This window comes from Hemitrygon akajei, chromosome 24 (assembly GCF_048418815.1).
Source record: "Hemitrygon akajei chromosome 24, sHemAka1.3, whole genome shotgun sequence".
NCBI lineage: Eukaryota > Metazoa > Chordata > Chondrichthyes > Myliobatiformes > Dasyatidae > Hemitrygon > Hemitrygon akajei.
This window is the reverse complement of record NC_133147.1, coordinates 17987485-18011050: the sequence shown is the minus strand read 5'-3', so window position 1 is coordinate 18011050 and position 23566 is coordinate 17987485. Positions and strand designations below refer to the sequence as shown.

Below are 23566 nucleotides of genomic sequence, written 5' to 3'. Positions count from 1 at the left end.
CTTGATAAAATAGAAACATCAATCAATAGAAACACACTAATGCTGGAGGAACTCAGCTGGTCAGGCAGCATTACGGAAATGAATAAGCAGTTGTCGTTTCGAGCCGAGACCCTTGTTCAAGGCTCCAGCCCCAAGAATGGTCTAAGGCCTGAACCGTCAACAGTCTATTCGCTTCAGTAGATGCTGCCTGGCCTGCTGAGTTCCTCCAGCATTTTGTGTTTATTGCTTTAGATTTCCAGCATCTGCAGACTTTCTTGTGTTTATCACTGAATAGAGGTGGTTCTGCGATAACCAGATAGTTGCACTCCTAAGAAACCTCACATTATTAAAAATCACATTATAAAAACAATTATGTCATGGAGGAAAAAGTGGGTTGGGGTTAATGTTTCAGGCTTGATATAACAAAGTTATTTTTCATTCAAAAATGAAGGTGCTTAAAATATTTATTTTGTTACTTTTCACTAAAAGTACTAAAGGCTTTATGATGCATTTTTTAATAGAGTATTGTTGTATCAATACCCATAGAAGTGATTTGCTTGTCAATAGCCTGTGACTTCCCAATTATCAAAGTAATGCTGAAGTTAGACAAGCTCAAAATGCTGGAGGAACTCAGCAGCTCAGGCAACATCTATGGAAATGAATAAACAGTCAATGTTTTCAGCAGAGAACCTTCTTCAGGACTGAGAAGGAAGGGGGGGAACACCAAAATTAAAGATGGGTGGAGGAGAAGAAGGCAGCTAGCTGGAAGGTGATAGATGAAGCCACGTGGATGGGAAAGGTCAAGGGCTGGAGAAGAAGGAATCGACAGGGGAGGAGAGCGAACAATAGGAGAAAGGGAAGGAGGAGAGGACCTGGGGGAAATTATAGGCAGGTAAGAAGAGGTAGTAGGTCAGTGTGGAGATTATGGGGGGGGGGGGGGGTTATATCAGAAAGAGCAATCAGGTTGGAGCCTACCCAGATGGAATCTAGAGTGTTGCTCCTCCTCTCTTGACAGTGGCCTCATCTTGGCACAAGAGGCAGCCATGGACTGACATGTCGGACATGCTGCAGTTGTTGTTTAGTTTCCAGCAGACATAACACAGTAACCACTGCTGCCCAAATAGTGTTCACTAATTCATCCTTTCTGTTATATACAATTCACATTATGGAAGCACAGATTATGCCAGAACTATCTGTACTGAATTTTTACTGTAGTGCATTTGCAGGAATACATAGAGAAAAAAGTATTTTTTTTTTAATTTGCTGAAGCAGTTTATTAATATACGTGTCCCCCGCTTTATTAATGTTTGCTTTACACTACTTCGCTTTTACAAAAGACCCACATTAGTAACCTGTTTTCACATTACTGTTACGTATTCGGGCAACAATAATATAGATGAGTTAGGCAAGGGGTTTTATAACAAATAACACGTTTATTAAACACTGATAACAAACCCCCTTCAAAAGTAAACAAACCCAAACAATGACCCGAAACCAGCTGCTGGCAGCTGAATCAAACAGTTCTTAATAGCGTTGCAGTCCCAAACAGTCTTTAAAGCGGTATTGAAAAGAACTCAATTCTTTAAAGCGATATGCCGAATGAAAACAGTTCAAAGAACGATATGCCGACAGTTCAAAAGCTCACGGTACTTTTAAAAGGAGAGACTTTTTAAAGCGATGTAAATTCTCTTCCACGTCGATGTCCTTCGATTCCCAGCGTCGAACTCCCACGTCGAATTTTATTAAATATAACAACTTAAAGTGACTGACCTTCTTTCCAAAATATTCTCAATCTCCCGCTTTTTCAGCGGGGACTATCGTGAGAATAGTAACCGAAATCCTTCCGAATGAGGATCACACAAAGTCGAAGTCAATCCATCGAAAATCGATTTTTCTTGATCTCCAAACTTCACTCTCCATTAGCAAAGAAACCGTTGGCTCTGACCTTTTAAACTTTAGGCATTATACAAAACTTCATTTTTAACTAAACTGCGTCATCACATTAAATCACACAGTAACATGAAGTCATCTTGGCAAATCCAGCCACGAACTGCCCCACCTGACAGGGTGGGTCTTCCTTTTATACCCTGTAAAAAAAACCTGTCACATGACCTCTACTGGCGGGAAAATGACATCACTCCACCATTACCTCATGTCCAGTATAACTTCAACCCCAGTCACGTGACAAGGGTACCACCGTCACGTGTCACGGGTACGTAACACCTCCCTCCAAAAAAAACATTTTTGGTCTATCAAGAACAAAAATTTTTAACAATTACTTACAAGAAAAAAAACAAATGTATAAATCATATAACATACACAATATACAATACAGTAGGAGTGTTACAATAAAAAAAAACCACTCCAAAAAAAAAACATTGTACATTCAATATCGAGATAGACAATCAGCAACCACATTATCTTTACCTTTAATATGAGTTATCACAATATTGTACTCTTGTAACATCAAACTCCAATTTAACAATCTTCTGTTTTTGTTTTTCATCTTACTCAGAAAAACTAACGGATTATGATCAGTGTAAACAATAAGTGGTTTTTGAGTTGTACCAACATATACCTCAAAATATTCCAAAGCCAAAACAAGAGATAACAATTCTTTCTCTATTGTTGAATAGTTTCTTTGATGCTTATTAAATTTCTTAGAAAAGTAAGCTACTGGATGACCAACCTCATCACCCTCATTCCTTTGCATCAATACTGCTCCCGCAGCTTCATCACTAGCATCCACAGCTAATGAAAAAGATTTTTCAAAGTCAGGCGCCTTAAGCACAGGTTGTTCACATATCATTGTTTTCAATTTTTCAAATGCTTCCTGACAAAACACTGTCCACACAAACTTCACATTCTTCTGCAGAAGGTTAGTTAATGGAAGGGCAACATTAGCAAAATTCTTACAAAATTTTCGATAATATCCTACCATTCCCAAAAACCTTCTGAGAGTTTTTTTCCCCGTCGGAGTGGGAATTTCCAAAATTGCCTGAACTTTTGCCTGAACAGGAGCTACCTTACCTTGACCTACAACATAACCAAGGTAAGTCACAGTAGCATGTCCAAATTCACTCTTGGCTAAATTAATAGTCAAGTTAGCTTTTGAAAGCTTTTCAAACAATTTCTCCACCGCAATAATGTGTGCTTCCCAAGTATCATTTCCTGTCACTAAATCATCAATATAAGCATCAGTATCTTTCAAACCCTGAATCACAGAATTAATCATCCTCTGGAAAGTACCTGGGGCATTCTTCATCCCAAATGGAAGAACATTATACTCATATAACCCAGATGGAGTTACAAATGCAGAAATCTCTCTACCTCTGTCCGTTAGTGGAACACACCAATACCCTTTCAATAAATCAATCTTTGTAAGGAACTTTGCTTTTCCAACTTTATCTACACAATCATCTACTCTAGGAATTGGATATGCATCTGTTTTCGTTACAGCATTCACCTTCCTATAGTCCGTACAAAACCTAATACTACCATCAGGTTTTGGCACCATTACACATGGCGAACTCCAATTCGAGTTAGAATGTCTAATAATATCATTCTCTAACATGTATTCAATTTCTTTCTCAGCAAGTTCACATTTTTCCATGTTCATTCCATATGGATGTTGTTTAATAGGTTTGGCATCTCCAACATCTACATCATGTGAAGCTATAGTAGTCCTTCTCGGAACATCTGGAAACAAATCCTTATACTTAAAAATCAATTCCTTCATCTGTTGTTTCTGCTCTAGCTGTAAATGTGCTAATTTCTCATCCATATTTTCCAAAATAGTCGAATTAGGTAACCTAACAGAAACAATGTTAGATTTAGAATGAAAGTCAGATGAATCATCTATCATGTTCCCAGTTAAATCCAACTCATTCTCACTAACCACAATAGTCACAGTATCAGATTGTTTCTCAAAATATGGTTTAATCATATTTATGTGGCAAAGTTGTGTTGACCTTCTACGATCTGGAGTTTTTATTACATAATCCACATCATTAACTCTAGACACAATTTCATAAGGTCCATGAAATCTAGCTTGTAAAGGATTTGTCTGCACTGGGAAAAGAACCAACACCTTATCTCCAGGCTTAAACATCCTCATCCTAGCTTCCTTATCATACCAAGTTTTCATTTTCTCCTGAGCCAACTTTAAATTTTCCTTGGCTAAGCTACAAGCTCTATGTAACCTGTCCTTAAATTTCAAAACATAGTCCAACAAATTAGTATGCACTTCCTTACTAATCCATTGTTCCTTCAATAAAGCTAAAGGTCCTCTAACTCTATGTCCAAACACAAGTTCAAATGGACTAAAACCTAAAGATTCCTGTACCGATTCCCTTACTGCAAATAAAAGTAAGTTTATACTCTCATCCCAGTCACTTTCATTCTCCACACAATATGTCCTAATCATATTCTTGAGAGTAGAATGAAACCTCTCCAAAGCACCTTGCGATTCTGGATGGTATGCAGACGAAGTAATTTGCTTAGCTCCCAATTTATAAACTATCTGTTGAAACAATCCAGACATAAAATTACTACCTTGATCAGTTTGTATTTCCTTAGGCAATCCAAAATAAGTAAAGAATTTTATAAGAGCCTTCGTCACAGTTTTAGCTTTTATATTCCTAAGTGGTACTGCCTCTGGAAACCTAGACGAAGTACACATGATAGTCAACAAATACTGATAACCAGTTTTTGTCTTTGGTAATGGACCAACACAATCTACAATAACTTTAGAAAACGGTTCACCAAATGCTGGAATAGGTTGTAATGGAGCTACTGGTGTAACCTGATTTGGTTTACCCACAATTTGACAAGTATGGCACGTCTTACAAAACATCGCCACATCTTTTCTTAGACCAGGCCAGTAAAAATGTTTTAAAATCTTGTCCACAGTTTTCCTTACCCCTTGATGTCCACCTAAAGGCACACTATGAGCTAAAGTCAAAATCTCATTCCGATAAACTTTAGGAACAACTACCTGATAAACAACATTCCATTCCTCACTTGCAGGAATTGTAGGCGACCTCCACTTCCTCATCAACACTCCTTTTTCCAAGTAATATCCTACTGACACCTTCTCAATTTCACTACCTAGTAAAGCTTGTTCCCTTAATTTTACAATCTCAGGATCTCTATTCTGCTCTGCTATCATCTCATTCCGAGACAGAGATAAATCTTCATAGTCAAACTTACTCCCAGAACCTTGTTCAAACAACGAAGGTAAGAAAGTTTCTGACACATCCTCAAAACTCAAATCCTGAGTTGAACAGTCATGAGTAACAACCTCATTCTGCACATCAATCTTTTTAGCCATAGCTCTAGTCACAACACAAGAAAAATCTGTGTTAGAATTCACCTCAGGTACCTCTGATTCCATTGTCAAATGCACTTCAGGAAAAACTTGTCCACCTGCCAAGTCATTACCTAACAATAAAGAAATACCCTTCACAGGTAAGCTATGCTGTAATCCTACCTTAACAAATCCTGTAACTAACCCTGACTTTAAATTTACTTCATGTAAACGTACAGGCATAAAATCACTTCCAACACCTCTTATGTAATTTACCTCACCAGTATCACTCTCTTCATTAAACTTCAACACACTATCTAACATCAGTGATTGAGAAGCTCCAGTATCCCTAAGAATCTTTATTGGCACCAGAGTAGATCCTTCTTTCAAGGATACAAACCCTTCAGTTATAAAATGATCATATCCCTTTCTAACTTTGTCAGACTCTAACAAATCCTCATTTGTGTTTACCAAACCCTGTAACTTTACAGGTGCTTCAGTATGTTGCACACAAGCATCTGGAACTGCTTCCTTCTCTTTCTTTTTCAATTTGAAACAGTTAGCTATTACATGGCCAGGCTTCTTACAATAGTTACAAATAAGACCAAACTGTCTTTCCTTCACAGGTTTTCCTTCCTCCTTACCTCTCTCATTAACCTCTGATTTAACTTCTAATTTACCTGGAGTCTCCATATTATTTTTCCTCTTGAAAATTCTACCCTGAGGAAATTTATTCTTATGGATTAAAACATACTCATCAGCTAATCTAGCACAGTCCTGCAATTTATCAGTATCCCTCTCATTTAAGTAGGTCCTTACTTCAACAGGAATGCTTCTTTTAAATTCCTCCATTAAAATCAGCTCTTTCAATGTCTCATAGTCCCCATTTACATTTTTAGAAGAAACCCATCTCTCAAAACACATAGCTTTATCATAGGCAAATTCCACATAAGTCTTTTCCACAGACTTTTTCAAACTCCTGAATCTTTCCCTATACGCTTCTGGGACCAATTCATACGATTTGAGAATATTTTCTTTCACAATATCATAATCTAATGCTTGCGCAGCAGTTAAAGCTGTGTAAACGTGTCGTGCCTTGCCTTTGATTACACTCTGTAATAACACTGACCATTTATCTTTCGGCCACTCTGACATCCGAGCAATAGTTTCAAAATGTTGAAAATATCTCTCCACTTCTGTTTCACTAAATGGAGGGACCAATTTAATTTCTTGGCTAGCAACAAACGGTTTTTTAGAATCAGCAGACTGTTCTACAGACCTTAATTTCTCCATTGCATATTCAAAATCTCTCTGCTTTTGTTCAGCTTCCAATTTACACCTTTCTAACATCATTTGTTCAATTTGCAACTGCATCTCCAGATTACTTATTGGAAACGATTCTAAAATCGATTCTTCAAAATGACCCGAAGCCACAAAATGTGATGCGATCTTTCTCTGTATTACAGCTTTTGATGTAGTTGGCAAGATCCCTTTAAGATGCAACCGATTAGCAAGTTCAGCGACTTCAGTTTTTTTCGCCTTCGCTAACAAATCCGCGACTGGCGAACCCAGAAACTCATCAATATTCATCGTTGCCGAATACCACACACAAGCCAATCAAACAAAAAAAATCGAGCAATCCCCGTTACCAAAACACCGATTCAAAATCCAAAAAACTTTTTAAACTCAAATAATTCAATTCCGAACGAAGCCCCCATAATTATGTTACGTATTCGGGCAACAATAATATAGATGAGTTAGGCAAGGGGTTTTATAACAAATAACACGTTTATTAAACACTGATAACAAACCCCCTTCAAAAGTAAACAAACCCAAACAATGACCCGAAACCAGCTGCTGGCAGCTGAATCAAACAGTTCTTAATAGCGTTGCAGTCCCAAACAGTCTTTAAAGCGGTATTGAAAAGAACTCAATTCTTTAAAGCGATATGCCGAATGAAAACAGTTCAAAGAACGATATGCCGACAGTTCAAAAGCTCACGGTACTTTTAAAAGGAGAGACTTTTTAAAGCGATGTAAATTCTCTTCCACGTCGATGTCCTTCGATTCCCAGCGTCGAACTCCCACGTCGAATTTTATTAAATATAACAACTTAAAGTGACTGACCTTCTTTCCAAAATATTCTCAATCTCCCGCTTTTTCAGCGGGGACTATCGTGAGAATAGTAACCGAAATCCTTCCGAATGAGGATCACACAAAGTCGAAGTCAATCCATCGAAAATCGATTTTTCTTGATCTCCAAACTTCACTCTCCATTAGCAAAGAAACCGTTGGCTCTGACCTTTTAAACTTTAGGCATTATACAAAACTTCATTTTTAACTAAACTGCGTCATCACATTAAATCACACAGTAACATGAAGTCATCTTGGCAAATCCAGCCACGAACTGCCCCACCTGACAGGGTGGGTCTTCCTTTTATACCCTGTAAAAAAAACCTGTCACATGACCTCTACTGGCGGGAAAATGACATCACTCCACCATTACCTCATGTCCAGTATAACTTCAACCCCAGTCACGTGACAAGGGTACCACCGTCACGTGTCACGGGTACGTAACATTACCAAGAGGATTTTTTGCTTTTACGAAAATTTTTCCCATATAATTAATGGTTCTTCGCTTTATGCCATTTTGGACTTAAGAAAGGTTTCATAGGAACGCTCTACCTTTGTAAAGGGGGGAGCTCCTGTACCTAATGCAGTAATGAACGTTGAGGTTTACAAATACTTATGAAGAATAAACTGCAGAAGTTTTTTTGCATTAAAGACATAATATAATTTGAAAAATTAAGATGGAAATTGAATATTGTCAGAGACCAATTTGAGAAGTTGAAGATTGAACACTTTTGTGTTAATCTGTTAATGAATGAAAACTAATAATTTTAGAAATGTAATTAAAGTTTATGAACGTTAAGTTTGAAAGCTTAATATAAAATTGATTCCTGAGATTGAAAATTCTTTCCTTTATATTTCTGAATACACAGGCCCTTCCGCAGCAAACTGAAAACTCTGCAGTTCCTGCTACAGTAAATGATCAATTACAGGTTTGTTTCTTAATTGGAATGAAAACCAGTTCAAATACTGCATATTCTTTAAATCTTTAGAAGTCATGTGGACATGCCTCACTGAACTATCATCTCTTTCCATAATTTTTATACAGCAAAAACCTGATGGAGAAGAAGTTGTCAAAATGCGTAAGGTTAGCATTTGTTAATATTTCTTTAGCTTGGTATTTGTCCTTGTATATTCAGTGTTGTTTCTTTTGGTTAATCTCACTCTGTTTCTTCATCTATAATGAATTGCCTCATTCTGCTTTTTTCTTTTGGTGATCAAAACTTGGGCGTGTTCTTGTGGTTCCATGATCATCCTGTATAGATTCTGCTGCGCTAATGGAACTTCCTTTGTACACTTTTTGTTTGCTACTTTGCAATGCCACAAGAACAACATTTTAATTTTTGTGCTTTTCTTTTTTCCCTTCTTTCATTTCGCAGAAGAGATCAAAGAAAATTGAGGGTGAAAACATTTATGTCAGGCATAGCAATTTAATGTTGGAGGTTTGTATGAACTGAAAGCTTGTTATCATCACAGTTGTCTTTAGTCCACAATTACGCCTTCATTCTTTGGCCGCTTTAATGCAATGTTGCATGCGCTGCACGTGACAAAAACAAATTATTATGGGTTTTTTTTTTGTTTATAAAAGCTCTGTTTCTTTACAAGCAAACATTGGCATGTTTGTGTATGTGTGTATTTTTTTTTAAGCTGCTTGAAAATATGGATGCGAAGATGGCTTATAGAGATGATCCATTTTGCAAGTGTGTAGTTAACATGATTGAAACTTTAGAACTGAAAATTACTTATGAAGCCATTGCAAATGCTGATGTTCACACACTGGTATATTTCAGTAAAGGAGAAGAGTAACACACTGCTAAATTATGGTGAATCTTGAACCACGGTGGTGCATTTTGACTTAAAAAGACAGTTTCTGTTGATTACTTGGCCCTGCTTACTGCACTAGCAGCCAAAGTTCTGGAGGCACAAATTTGTTACAAATTTTTCCTTCAGTTAAGCACTTCTTCCCTATAAATTAGTTCTGAATATGTTCAGTTACATTCAGTAATACTTAATTGGGCAATTCACCAGAGAATTGTTCTATTTAAATATGTGAGGCTAGCTAGTCATTTGACGTCACTGCAGCTGAACACATTTTTTTTTAGTGTTCAGATGGCCTCTTCTTGCAGAAGATGGCTGTGGAAATTCTTGTGGCGGGGGCCTCTAAGACCAGAGGACACAGTCTCAGAATAGGGGGACGTCTATTTAGAACAGAAATGAGGAGGGATTTCTTTAGTCAGAAGTGGCGAATCTGTGGAATTCATTGCCACAGCGGCTGTAGCGGCCGAGTCATTGGGTATATTTAAGACAGAGTTTGATAGATTCTTGAATATCAGGGCACGAAGGGATATGGGGAGAAGGCAGGAGATTGGGGACTGAGAGGGAAATGGATCAGCCACAACGAAGCAGATTCAATGGGTCAAATTTTATCATGGATAGTGATGAAAATTTGAAGATATTTTGATGCTGATTTTAACTCAATTTTAGCTGAATTCTCCTGATTTGCTGCAAATTGGAGATTGGAGTTGGGTCCTCAATGTTTTATTACCACATCAGTCTTTTTTTATATACATTTCAGACTTTGAAAACCTTAACAAGGAAAACTATGCTATCTTCTTAATAGCACCTGGACTAACTTTTGATCACCTAGTTCGATTGTGCAGGCAGTATTTACTCCCATTAAGTTTTCAGCTCCTCCATAGAACTGAGGTTGATTTTTGGATTCAGTAGCTCATTTTAGGTTTATGGATTTTTCTTCTAACTGCCCTTTACGCCGCTGGTGTTTAGGGCAGCTCCATCTCTGGCAGTGTTCAGGGCTTCCTTCATCATGAAGGAATCTCCAGATCATTGAGGCATGCAAGCCTCCATACCACGACAGGGTTGTGGTCCTTTTGGAGGAGGTTTGTGGATACATTAAGGAAATTTGACAAGGTGGGTTTAGTGTAGGAAACTTGCACTGAGGTTAAAAGTGAGTCAGCCATGTTCTTATTAAATAGTGGAGAAACCATGAGAGGCTGAATGGCCCAATTCCACTTCAGCTTCTTGCTGTCTCATACCCGTAAATAAGCAGCAAAGTTTGCTTAAGGTCCAGTAAATTGATACATACCATTATATAAAAATAGAAGTTCAAAGGATCATTCGTTGTTTAAATTTTTGGATATATCAAGCAAATTTAATGTTTATTCTTCTTCACTGTCCCTTTAAGTTGGAATGTACTACTTTTACCACTTCCTATCCATAAGCTTATAAATAGAACAAAGATTATGTTGCTTTTGGCCTCGTGTGTGTTCCATTTCATCTGTGCCTGTGTTCAAACGTTGTGGTAAGTTAATAGGCAGCTGGGGGGAAAAATATAATAGGATTTGTGGTGATGCTGCTAATGTCCAAACAATATAGTTTGGAAGTTTGTTTCTTTCCGGTTTCCATATTGATTCATTGATTTTCAGAGTGTTCACTACTGAGCAGTGTACTTGAAGACTTTGATGTTGTACAGAGGTATTCACTAAAATGGTCAGTCAAATCTATTTTTGTTTGCTTCTTGGTGAGGCGGGAGGGAGAGAATTGAAATTCCTTAGTGTCTCCCCTAAACTGGGCCAATATTCTGTCCACCACCCCTACTGCAAAGTCCTTCGATTGGTCAAGGATAAATTTGAGATCAGTTGGAACACCCCAGCACAAATGGGTAGCTGATCAATAGTCACTTTTCAACTCCATCCATGAAGAATGAACAGCCGGATGAGGTACTAGAGCAGAGTTTTCCAACCCTTTTTAATGCCATTAACCAAGAGGTCCATGGACCTCAAGTTGGGATCCCCTGTACTAGAGGGTTGTCACAAGACTTAATTCCTGAACTGAACTCCATGAGAAGAAGGAAAGAAATAGTTAAAAATACAATGCTTTGTTTTTGCTCTTCACTAAAATCTTTACTAACTTTAAATAGCAAAACTAATTATACAAATATATTTTATAACAAGATATATTTGAATAAAATATCTGCTATTTTGCTTGCTTTTTCTCAAAAATGCCAGATTAATTTATGGTCCCTTTTAAATTAAACGGCCCATTCCTTTAACTTGGAAAAAACTAACGTGGAATTGAAAATGTGCTTCTCCTTAATTGTTCGAAATAGGATCTAGACAAAACCCAGGATGAAATAATGAAACATCATGCTAGTATCAGTGAACTGAAGAGGAACTTTATGGAGTCTGTACCCGAACCACGCCCCAGTGAATGGGATAAACGGCTTTCGGCACATTCGCCTTTTAGGACCTTGAATGTCAACGGGCAAGTTCCAGCTGGTGCAGAAGAAGTAAGTAGATTTTTTTTTCTTCTCCAAGAAAAAAATAGGTTTCTTGTAATAATACATCAATATATAATAGAGGCAACAGCAGGGTAATCAGATCCTCAAGTACTTTCTGCTCTTCAATACGATCTTGGTAGATCCAGTCTTGGCTTTAATTACATTTTTCCACTCATTCCCCCAATTACTGACTCTCTTGTAATTTTAACGTCAGACTCCCATCTTGAATGGCACTATGTTTGTGGCTCAAATCTAAGAGAAGAAATTCCTTCTTGCCCCCAATGGAAATGGGTGACTTTAGATGAAACTTCTTGCCCCCTGATTTTAGATGCCTTGTTAAGAGGAAATATACCTACCCCCACCCAGCATCCACCCTCTCAGCTGCTCTCAGAATCAGTTTTAATTAAACCATCTCTCGTTATTCTGTTGCATTTTTGATCTTACTACACAGCACATTTTTGCCAGCAACTTGTAAAGCAGATGATCTACAGTCCCGTAACTGAGGAACCAAATATGAGGTGGACTGAACCTGAAGAGACGAAAACTTCGAGTTGGAAATTGAAATCATTTGTAAAAATTTTACAGCAGCACCTAGAAGTTCTTATCTAAAGTAGCTCTTACCATAACATTTAATCCAGCAAATGAGTTAATCAATTGAATTGACTTTATTTCCTAAATCCTTCAGATACATGAGTAAAAATTTTTTACGTTACATCTCCAAATATGTAATGCACAATTTATAGTAATTTATAATAAATAGTATGTACAACAGGACAGTCAATATAACATAGAAATACAATTGTGATTTACTCAACCAATTTAATGAATTATGAATTTATGATTCAAACATTTACAGGCAATTCCTTTCCCTCCACCCCCTCCTCCCCACATATTATGTCTTTTCAGGTCATGGAAAATCACCCTTATTGAATTCAGAAATCACTGCCTAAAAATCTGAGAAGAAATAAATGGAAGTTATGTGGGGTGGGGGAGTGCAGTAGTGTTTTCCGACGATCATTTTTTTGCCACAGGCGCTGTTGACTTGTGATACATACAGTTTTCTAGGAATCCATCAATCACCCCACCCCCAACACAAACACATACACGCTCCCATAACGTGACGATCACCTGCATCACCAAAGACCTTTCAGTGGCATGTGCACTGAACTGAATTCTCGCTTGACATACATTCAGTGGCCACTTTATTAAGTACCTCCCCTGTACGTAATAAAGTGGCCACTGAGCCTATGCTCGTGGTCTTCTGCTGCTGCAGTCCATCCACTTCAAGGTTCAATGTGTTGTGTTCAGAGATCCTGTTGTTAACCTGCGGTTATTCGAGTTACTGTCGCCTTCCTGTCAGCTTGAACCAGACTGGCCATTCTCCTCTGACCTCTGTCATAACAAGGCGTTTTTACCCACAGAAATGGTGCTCTGGATATTTTTTTTGTTTTTCGCACCTCTGGAACACAGGTTCCCAACCCTGGACCAATGCCATTAAGCAAGGGGTCCATGGGCCCCAGATTGGGAACCTCTGCTCCAGAGTCTGTTGTGTGTGAAAATCCCAAGAGATCGGCAGTTTCTGAGATGCTCAAATCACCCCGTCTGACTAGATATTTGCATTAACAAGCAGATGTACCACTGTGCCTAATAAAGTGGCCACTGACTGTATTTCCAGGCCATTTCAAAGTTTGAATCCCAAGAAATAAGGTTTAGCTCTTGTAAAGTGCATGTGAGGCATTTTACAATGAACTTCTTGAATTTTGTGTTTTAACCTCTTGATTAAAAGACAGTAGAGTTGCAAATAGGCATATTAAGTCATTTCAGATAAGTCTGAGACATTTAACAGGAGGTTGATTAGAACTGAGAAGTCCACTGTAGAAAGAGAGGATGATATTAAAAATGTTTCTGTAGTGACGACCCTGGCATCATCCCGTTGAAATTTAACCATTTAAGGTTTTTCTTTTGTTTGGTTTTTAAGTCTAACATTTTTTTGCCAAGTTTGGAATATTCTTACTTCTGCTTTACAAGTTTGATAAATACTTGTTATTACTCTATAACGGCCTAGTCATTGGATTGGATAGTCTTTTAGCACTGTGTGATCCAGAAGCAGATCATGTTGGTGATCATTTCCAAGTAAAATTCTGTCAATCACAAAATCAAAATGATCACATCCAACATTTTCCCAGCATTATACTTGTTCTAACGTGCAGCACATTTCACAGCTTAAAACATAAAATGGAGGTCCTAGCTGCAGGAAACTATTGTCATTAAATTGGTCACCAGGAAAAGAATTGAACACAATACACTGCATTTTTCATTTATTTTCTATGTGCATGGATCGCTCTGCTGACAACAGGACACTTTACAGGGCAACTTCAAAACTGGCTGGAAACAGTTCATACACAGTCCAAGATGGTTGTCTGTGACTGCATAAAGAGCTTGCTGAGAAAGGGTAACTAATGAGAAAATGGTGCACATAACTCAATGACTGTACAGGGCACTGGTAAGGCCGTACCTGGAGTATTGTGTGCAGTTCTGGTCTCCTTACTTGAAGGATATACTGGCTTTTGAGGCAGTGCAGATGATGTTAATCAGGTTGATTCCACAGATGAGTGGGTTAGACTATGAGGAGAGATTGAGTCGCCTGGGTCTGTATTCACTGGATTCAGAAGAATAAGTGGAGATCTTATAGAAATATTATGAAAGGGATAGATAAGATAGAGGCAGGAAAGTTGTTTCCACTGATAGGTGAGACTAAAACCAGCGGACATAGCCTCAAGATTCGGGGAGTAGATTTAGGACGGAGATGAGGAGGAACTGCTTTTCCCAGAGAGTGGTGAATCTGTGGAAGTCTCTGCCCAATGAAGCAGTGGAGTAAATATATTTAAGACAAGATGGATAGATTTTTGCATAGGAGGGGAATTAAGAGTTATGGGGAAAAGGCAGGTAAGTGGAGATGAGTCCATGGCCAGATCAGCCATGATTTTATTGAATGGTGGAGCAGGCTTAATGGGCCAGATGGCCGACTCCTGCTCCTATTTCTTATGCTCTTATGTACCATGCTCTGGGCAACACAAGGGTCCGATTAGGTGTGGGAGGGTAACTAACTCTAGGGAAGGAGGCATGGAAATGCACCATTATGAAATCTTTGCCTTCCTTGCAGCCCGCTCTTGGTAGCTCTCTGCTGCTATTGCCTGGCTGTCTTGGAAATTGTGCCTCTAAGGCTGGTCATCTGAAAGTTGCACAGAGATGTGTTAACATAATGCTAACCACGTATGCCACATTTGAGTGTATGCTGAAGTAGAAACCATGCCAGTTGCCACTTGCCATTAAGACATTTTGCATTCTTTTTACGGGTGGTAATTTGTCACGAGCACTTCATACAATGGTGTTCCATCACAAATACATTTGTAGAATTGTTTCCTTTTAATCATTTCAATCCCTAATTGCAAAAATGGTTCAAACATTAGCTTGGTTAGAAATTTCTACAATTTAACCTCGTCATGCTCAATGGCTGGAAGGAACTTGGGTAAAGGGAATTATAGCAGAATATAATGAAGGAGATTGCACACCTAGCAATAATAGAATCAGTGATTTTGAAAAAATTATGGAGCAGCAAGGCTTTGGTGTTATGTTTTGAACGGAATGTTGTGGTGATTTTGAATGTTTAGTGATCAAAATTTAAGGGAAGACAGCTGACGCAATGTCACTGAATGTTAGGTCGCCAAGATAATTGGGTTTTGATTGGAAATGGGTCAAAGGCATGAAAGGTATGTGCTGGGGTAATTTTGATAGGTCAATGTATTTAATTAGGATCTATCCAGTGATGGACTCCTATGAAAATTGGAGGTTACAGAGCTTTGTTTAGGTAATACTGCCATGCTATCAATAAAAGTTCATTAACAGCAAACAAGTCTCTTCTCAGAAACTGGATTTTGAGTAAAAACTCGCAAGATAAAAATGAGCAGGAATAGTGTTGTTAATTGGTATGGTGTTTTTGGTAATATATTCCATTAACACAATGTCTAAAGATATCTACAACCATTGTAAGCTGAGGTAGAAATTTCATAATCTAAGTTGGTTTCAAAATTCATGCCAAAGCACCTCGGTGCAACTAATAGCTTTTTGATTTAACATCATTAACCACATGTTGTGGGCAGCAAGCAGAGATACAGCCTCACCTCCAGTGCTGCAATGGCCTACCCATTATTCTTGACCCTTGGTTCTGGAGTCCACGATTACAGGGAAAAAGATGCCCTGCTGAGCTCTGTAAGAATATTCATTTTCGGTGAAAGTTTCAATGGGTTTTGAATAGGAGAGCGATATTACACAATAATCCAGCTGCAGTTTCGTCAGGTTCCCATGTAAGTGCAGAAAGACTTCTTTAATCCTATCCTCAAATCCTCTAATAAGAAAGGGTTGTACATCAATTGCTGTTTTAATTGCTTGATGAACCTGCAAGTTGGATTTTGGGAACAGTTGTACAGGAATGCCTGAGTGCATTTTGAATGCCAATATTTCCTCATAATGTCACCATTTTTAGTTTAATAAACTAAAGGAGGTGACATGGCATTTTTCCACATTACATTCAGTCTGCCATATTCTCACCCACACTCTCAGTTTGTCTATGATCCATTTGGAATCTCTTTATTCCTGCCTACTTGCAATTCCACCTAAATCTGCGTCATCAAGTTTGGAAATAAAACATATGCTAATTGCAGCAATCCAGAAGTAACGCTCTGGTAACCTCTAAGGGATCATTTATTTCCATTATTTCCCTCCTGCCTGTTAAACAATTCTCATTCAATGCGAGTGTATCATTCCTAAATTCATATGCAGTAATCTTGTGGATAAACCTTCTCTGTGGGACCTTAAAAACATTTCAAAAATCTAAGTATGTTGCATTCCCATATTATTTAACCAGTCATTTCCTTAAATTAGTCAAACACCATTTCCCGTTCTTAAATCCATAGAGTCTTCCTAACACTAATAGACTTTCTCAATCACAAACAAGAGAAAATGTGCAGCTACTGGAAATCCAAGCAACACACACACAATGCTGTAGGAAATAAGCAGCCCAGGCAGCATCTATGAAAAAAGAGTACAATCGACATTTTACAGTCTTCGTTTTAGATTTCAGCTCTTTTCCTAACTTCTGACATTTAGGCTAGCAGCTCAATATAGCCCAGTTTTCTCCCTTAATTAACAAATGCCTTTGCTGCCCTCCAATCTGTAGAGTCTTTTAAATTTTGAAAGATGACATCAAATGCATCCAACAGCTCTCTAGCTCTGCCTTTTAAAACAATGTAATGTAGATCATTCTTGGAACTTACAGCTTTTTATGTTCACCAACTTCTCTAGTAAGCCAGCCAGTGGCATATTGGCATCAGCACCAAACTTGGAGGCAATGGTCTCGAGTTTGAATCCGGCTGGCTCCTTGCACGCTTCTCCTCTGTGCTTGGTTGAGCATCGAGCTAGCAACTCGGCCTTATAAAAAACAGTCAAATTCTACGGAAGTGGCAGAAATGCTGCCCCATGTGCAGAGGAACAACAACAACTTCTCTAATACTTTTTTAATAATGCTAGTTCTTTCATCAGTTTGTCTATATTCTAATATTTCTGGCATCTTTTTAGCATTTGTTTAATACCTCCAGTATTATAAATTCTCATCTCTAGCTTTTCCCTGTGGCCTTTTCCCTTTTGCCTACCTATTGAAGCTTTTGTTCTCAGTTTAAACATTTCTCAGAAGCTACTCTCATGTATTATGTTTCCCTGCAAATTTCCTGATCAACCTTTCTTTTTTGTTGAGTTCTAAAATGCGACCAAGCTTTAGGCTTCCTGCTATTTTTGTCAACTCTGCAAGCCTTACTGTGATTTAATACTATCTTTAATTTCTCTTTTTGGTTACAGATTGTTCCTGTTAGGGTTTTGTCTCTTGAAGGAATATACTGTTTTGCCAAATGATGTACTATTTCTTTAAATGCTAGCCCCTGCCTATGTACCTTCACCTGTTTAAAGAAACTTCCCGGATGACCATAGTCCTTGCTGTTTAGATGTACAACTCTAGTTTTAGGAGTTTGTTTTAAACCAGGTGCTTGATAAAGTATGCCATTTCTTTGCTGCTGAGGCAGAAGTGTATGTGGTAATTGTATCTTGTAGTATCTAAAACTAATAACTTTATCCACGTACAGGCCATGGTGATTTCAGGTTTACATTCTGAAAAGAAGCCAGAGGTAAAGTTGGTTACAATTGTGCTGTGAATGCTGAAATTTTATTTGCTCAAACAGATATCATCAGTGCCCAGTTCTATTTTAGTTGCTAGATGACAAACATTAAGTTTTTCTATTCTTGCAGTTCCAAAGACTAACTGTGAAGACTTCTATTGCTAAGCTTTATGAATGCCTATTTAACAGTGCATGGCTGGCTAAAGGTTGCATGAAGAAATGATCACACATTTTCAAAAAAAGCTACCAAAATGCAAGTGAGCCCTATTCTGTTTTTTAATATTTTACATTTTATTCTTTTTTTCCTTTCCTCCTTGTTTCTGAAAAATATCATCTTTGCTTTCATTTTCTTTTCAATTTTGAAGTTCAAATTTAAAAATCCACCTAGGAAAATCCCTGAAACCCAAATCTTCACCACATTTTTTTGATCCTTTTCCTTCCTTTGCCATTTTGTTCCCTTTTCTCTTTGAACACTTTTTTTTAAAATTTCACACTTACTTTCCCATCTTGCATCTGTTCATTTCTTTTTCTCTTGGTCTTCTGTCATGAAAGCAGACAAAGAAAATGCCTCTGTTAGTACAGGAAGAAGATGAGATAAAAGGAAAGCAGGAAACGGCAGAGATTTCACTTGCACAAGAAAGCAAAGAAGAAAACTCTCAAAGGGTTTCCATTCAGATGCCTGATGACAAGCCTAAAACCAAACCTTGCCACCTCTATTCTATTGCAATACAACAGCCTCGCATTCCTTTTATAATGTCACTTCTAATAGTTTCTATATTAACCATTTGGTGGCTTATCTTTATATGAGCACAAATGATGCTTTAGCGAAAACCTTTTAAAGCCTGTTCTTTTTGGAGCTGTACTTCTTTTGAATTCAACATTCTACTGATAAATTCCTCCCTTTTTAACAAGGTACCTGTCCAAGTTGTATTTCCTGTCTGTCGTTAACAAAGTTGTTTGCTGACTGCTTTCCTTTCTGCTATGTCACATCCAGTGAGATTCTTGAAATGATTTCTTCCTTTGTTAAGATGTCTATCTGTGTTTGTGCTGTGGGGTGCCATATCACTTCTAGAAAGCTTCAGTACAGTACTAATGAAAATTGTAACTTTTGCATTTAAATTATATTATCAGAACTTGACATTTCATACCTCATAAGTCCCATTTTTGAAGAGCATTTACTGCTGTCTCTAAAGTTGAAGGATTTGAAAGTTAGCACTATAAGTTTATATAAAGTTTATGGTATTTAAATACTAATGCCAAAATATTAATTCCTTTCAGTATGTACATATTGTATGTATTTCTTTATGCTGGTTTTTAAACTGAGTCTTTAATTTACTGGTGCTATGCTGTAAACCAATGATTGTTATATTAATTGTCAATAGCCTGGTCTAATAGTCAGCATTGAGCAAAAAGATATTTCCTTCAGCTTCTGTTGATTAAGAACTGGTAAACAGTCAAAGTATTTGAAATCCCTTTGAAAATTTATTGCATTTTGATATATTACTGCATCAGTATTTGCCACATTAATATTTCAAAACACTACAGTTTCCATGTAGAAATAATGAGAAGAGCATTAAGATGTGTATTAAAGTGAAAGTTATTTTTAAAATATGCAGGAGTTTGCATTTATTGTGGATTGATATACAGGTATCTTGGCTGTCGTGTCGCTGATCCCCATGCAAGCACTCCCAACAAGTATCATGTTCAAACGCTGCCTTTTGTTCTTTCCACACCTCCGCCACCCTCCCATCGCCCATCTATGACCTGCCCTATTTTCCACTATTAGAGAAGCAGCATGCAGGACCTGTGAGCATATCTCAATACCTTGAGCTTCATGTCAGAAAGTATTATCATAAACTGATCCCCCCTGTGCAAGCCCTATGTAAGTTGCCTCTTGAAAGGCAGAAGAATTTCTAGGCTGTGAAGTTATATCTGTCGGCAAACATGAAGCAATGATGCATGTACTGTAAAAAATGTAGGTTGAACTTAATTTGATTTTTTTTTCAAATTAGCTCGTGAGAAATGGTTTGCCTCAGGAATTGAGGGCTTTGTTTACATTTATTCGAAGGATTTAGCTCTGGTATAAGGATGGGGGTGGCAGCAGAGTTTGCTGTTATCAAGATCAGGCACATAGCAAACTCTGAGGAAGATAACAGAAGACTAATCTTCTGCCAAACTTGCCAGAGGTTTTCTTTGGGGGGGAAATGGAAATGAGAATGTGTACTCACGTGACAGTGAAAGACAGTGAAATCACTATCAGTGAAGAAATAGAGTTGTCAAGAATCTGGACAGAAGCTTCACAAAAATAGCAAATAGAATTTTGTTTAATACATTGGCAAGAGAGTTTTCTATAAATTGAACAATGAGGTTTTAGGGACATTAGTTGAGCATCAATTCTGTTCATGTGTGCTTTTGGGAACCTCAGTAAGATTAATGTATTAGCATCATGATCTATGACAGTTCAGTAAAATTGTACAAAGAGATTACAGTTTTGGAGGAGAAAGCTTAAAAAATTGTTTGTTTTCATTTGAAGAAATGAAGTTAAAATGAGATTTCAGAGTTTTACGGAGTTGTATTATTTCTCTGATAACAAGCGAACAGAGATTCAGGATTAATGCTGGAAGGCTATTGAAATGTTAAATGCTTTTCTGGATTTGTGTTTTGAAAAAAATATATATTTCTCTGTGAAATAAATACAGGAAAGAAAATGTAGAAGAAGGATTTTGAGAAGGGAAGCATATATAAGTTATATATTTGAGGATTTTGAAGCTGTACAGACCAAGAAAACCATCTTATCTGATATTCTATATTTAAATATTCTAACATTTAGTTAAAACCTGACAGTTCCTCTCGTGAGCAGTACATGCGTGAAATTCCAGAAGGGCTGTAGCATGCAAAGGCTTATTCCAGAAGTACTTAGTCATTAAAATAAATGCCAAAAGATTCACCTCAGTTCATATGAAGTCTGTTCAGCTCTTACAGAATGCCAGGTCTACTGTTTTTTCTTTAAGTTTATTAATTTTTCACGGATCTGTGCATAACTGGCAAGGCCGGCAGTTATTGTCCATCTCTGAATGACCTTGTAAAGCTATAGTGAGTCGTCATTCCGATGAATGTTTGTCTAGGAAATTCCACTATTTGCTTTCAGTGACAATGCTCAGTTACCCTTATTGGTGATAGAGGTCACATATTTGGAAGGTGCTGTTTATGTAGGGTAGTGACTTTTGTAGATGATGCACTTTATAGCTACTGTAGATGGGTAATGGAGGGCACAACCTGCTTAGTCTGGTGTGGTAGAATCACAAACAAGAAAATCTGCAGCTGCTGGAAATCCAGGGCAACACACATCAAATGCTAGAGGAACGCAGCAGGGATAAACAGTCAATGTTTTGGGCTGAGGCCCTTCATCAAGATTTGTGATGAAGGGTCTCGGCCCGAAACATCGACTGTTTACTCTTTTCCATAGATGCTGCCTGACCTGCTGAGTTCCTCCGTTGTTTGTCTGTGCTAGACAGGTGTGGTATTAGACTTACTATAACATTTCTTCTAATAAGACCATAAGACATAGAATCAGAATTAGGCTATTCGGTCCATCAAGCCTGCACCCCGATTGTATCATGGCTGATTTAGTATCCCTCTCAACCCCATTCTCCTGCCTTCTGCCTGTAACCTTTAATGCCCTGACTAATCAAGAATCTATCAACCTCACTTTAAATATACCCAATACTTGGCCTCCACAGCAATCAGTGGTAATAAAATTCATACATTCACACCCTCTGACTAAAGAAATTCCTCATGATCTCGGGTCCAAGAATATCCCACTATAGGAAACATCCTCTCTAAATCCACTATACTTGGGCCTTTCAGTATTCGATAGGTTTCAATGAGATCCCCTCTCATTCTTCTAAACTCCAATAACTACAGGCCCAAAGCCATCAGATGCTCCTCAGACGATAACCCCTTCATTACCGTGATCATCTCATGAACCTCCTCTGAACTCTCTAAGCTCAGATAAGGGGCCTAAAACTGGTCAAAAATCTCCAATGCCTCATAAAACCTCAGCATTCTTGCTTTTGTATTCTAGTCCTCTGAAAGTGAATGCTAACATTACATTTACCTTCCTACCACCAACTCAACCTGCAAGTTAAGTTTTGGGGAGCGCTCCCAAGTCCTCTGATTACTGAATTTTCTCTCTGCTTAGAAAATAGTCTACAGCTTTATTCCTTCTACCAAAGTGCATGACCATAAAGTTCCCTACACAGTATTCCATCTGCTACTACTTTGCCCATTCTCCTAATCTAAGTCCTTCTGCAGACGCCCTGTTTCCTCAACACGACCTGTCCTCCACCTATCTTTGTATCATCTACAAACTTGGCAACAAAGCCATCAATTCCATCATCCAGATCATTAATATATAATGTGAAAATTAGCAAACCCAGCACCAATTCCTGAGGAACAGCACTAGACATCAGCAGTCAACTTGAAAAGACCCTTTTATTCCCACTCTTTCCTTTCTGCTAGTCTGCCAATCTTCTATTCATGGTAGTATCTTTCTTGTAACAACATAGACCATATATGTCAAACTCAAGGCCCGTGGGCCAAATCCGGCCCGCAGTGGAATTATCTTTGGCCCGCGAGATAATATCTAATTACTATTAAAGCTGGCCCCAGTAATCAAAGCACCTATGGCGTATGATATGGCTAATGCTGAATTTATTTAGGTACCAGGTTTTCAGGGTTTTTAGTGTTTATTCGGCAGTCTTGCTCGGCAGTCTTCTTCATAAGAAATGGAATTTGTAAAGTGAAACACTTTGTAGTTATAGCAGAGACTGAGACTCATGAGAGCAGGCTGAAAAAACGGAGGCAACAAAAGCTGCGTTCGCACGCATCCGACTGATCCAGCCCGTGACCTAAAATGAGTTTGACACCCCTGACATAGACTCTTGTTTAGCATTCTCATCTGTGGCACCTTGACAAAGGCCTTCTGAAAATCCAAGTAAACAACGTCCATTGACTCTCCTTTGTCCCCCGACTTCCTGTTATTTCCTCAAAGAATTCCAACAGATTTGTCTGGCAAGATTTCCCCTGAAGGAAACCATGCTGACTTCAGCCTATTTTATCAAGTGCCTCCAAGTTCCCCAAAGACTTGAACATTTTACCATCCACTGAAGTCAGACTAACTGGACTATAATTTCCTGTCTTTTGCCTCCCTCTGTCCTCAAAGTGTGGAGCGATATTTGCAATTTTCCAGTCCTCCAGAACCAATCCAAAATCTAGTGATTCTTGAACGATCATTACTTATGCCACCATAATCTCTTCAACTGCCTCTTTCAAAATCCTGGTGTGTAGTCCATCTGGTTCAGGTGACATATCTACCTTCTGACTTTTGAGCTTTCTAAGCACCACCACCTTAGTAATAGCAAATACACTCAGTTCTACCCTTGTCACACTCAAGTTTCTGGTATACTGCTGCTGTCTTACATAATGAAGACTGATGAAAAATACTTATTGAATTCGGCCACCATTTTTTTGTCTCCTGTAATTATCTCTCCAGCGATCTGATATCCACTCTTGCCTTTCTTTTACCCTTTGCATATTTTGGTGCCCTCCTTTATATTATTAACTGATT

At 38.1% G+C, this 23566-nt stretch overlaps 1 protein-coding gene across 20 annotated transcripts in view; it reads left to right on the top strand.

Annotated features, from left to right (window-relative positions):
* Nucleotides 1–23566, top strand: part of LOC140715917 (protein 4.1-like) — a 162642-nt gene that overhangs the window by 114334 nt on the left and 24742 nt on the right. For 14 of the 20 annotated variants that reach the window (XM_073028445.1, XM_073028444.1, XM_073028453.1 and 11 more), the window contains 4 exons: nt 8289–8348; nt 8465–8503; nt 8796–8858; nt 11543–11722. In XM_073028445.1, the coding sequence (XP_072884546.1) occupies nt 8289–8348; nt 8465–8503; nt 8796–8858; nt 11543–11722 (342 nt within the window). Of the gene's footprint in view, nt 1–8288; nt 8349–8464; nt 8504–8795; nt 8859–11542; nt 11723–17904; nt 17947–18067; nt 19738–23566 lie in introns of those variants that run through there. The other 6 variants (XM_073028457.1, XM_073028456.1, XM_073028460.1 and 3 more) reach the window with 6 other exon arrangements.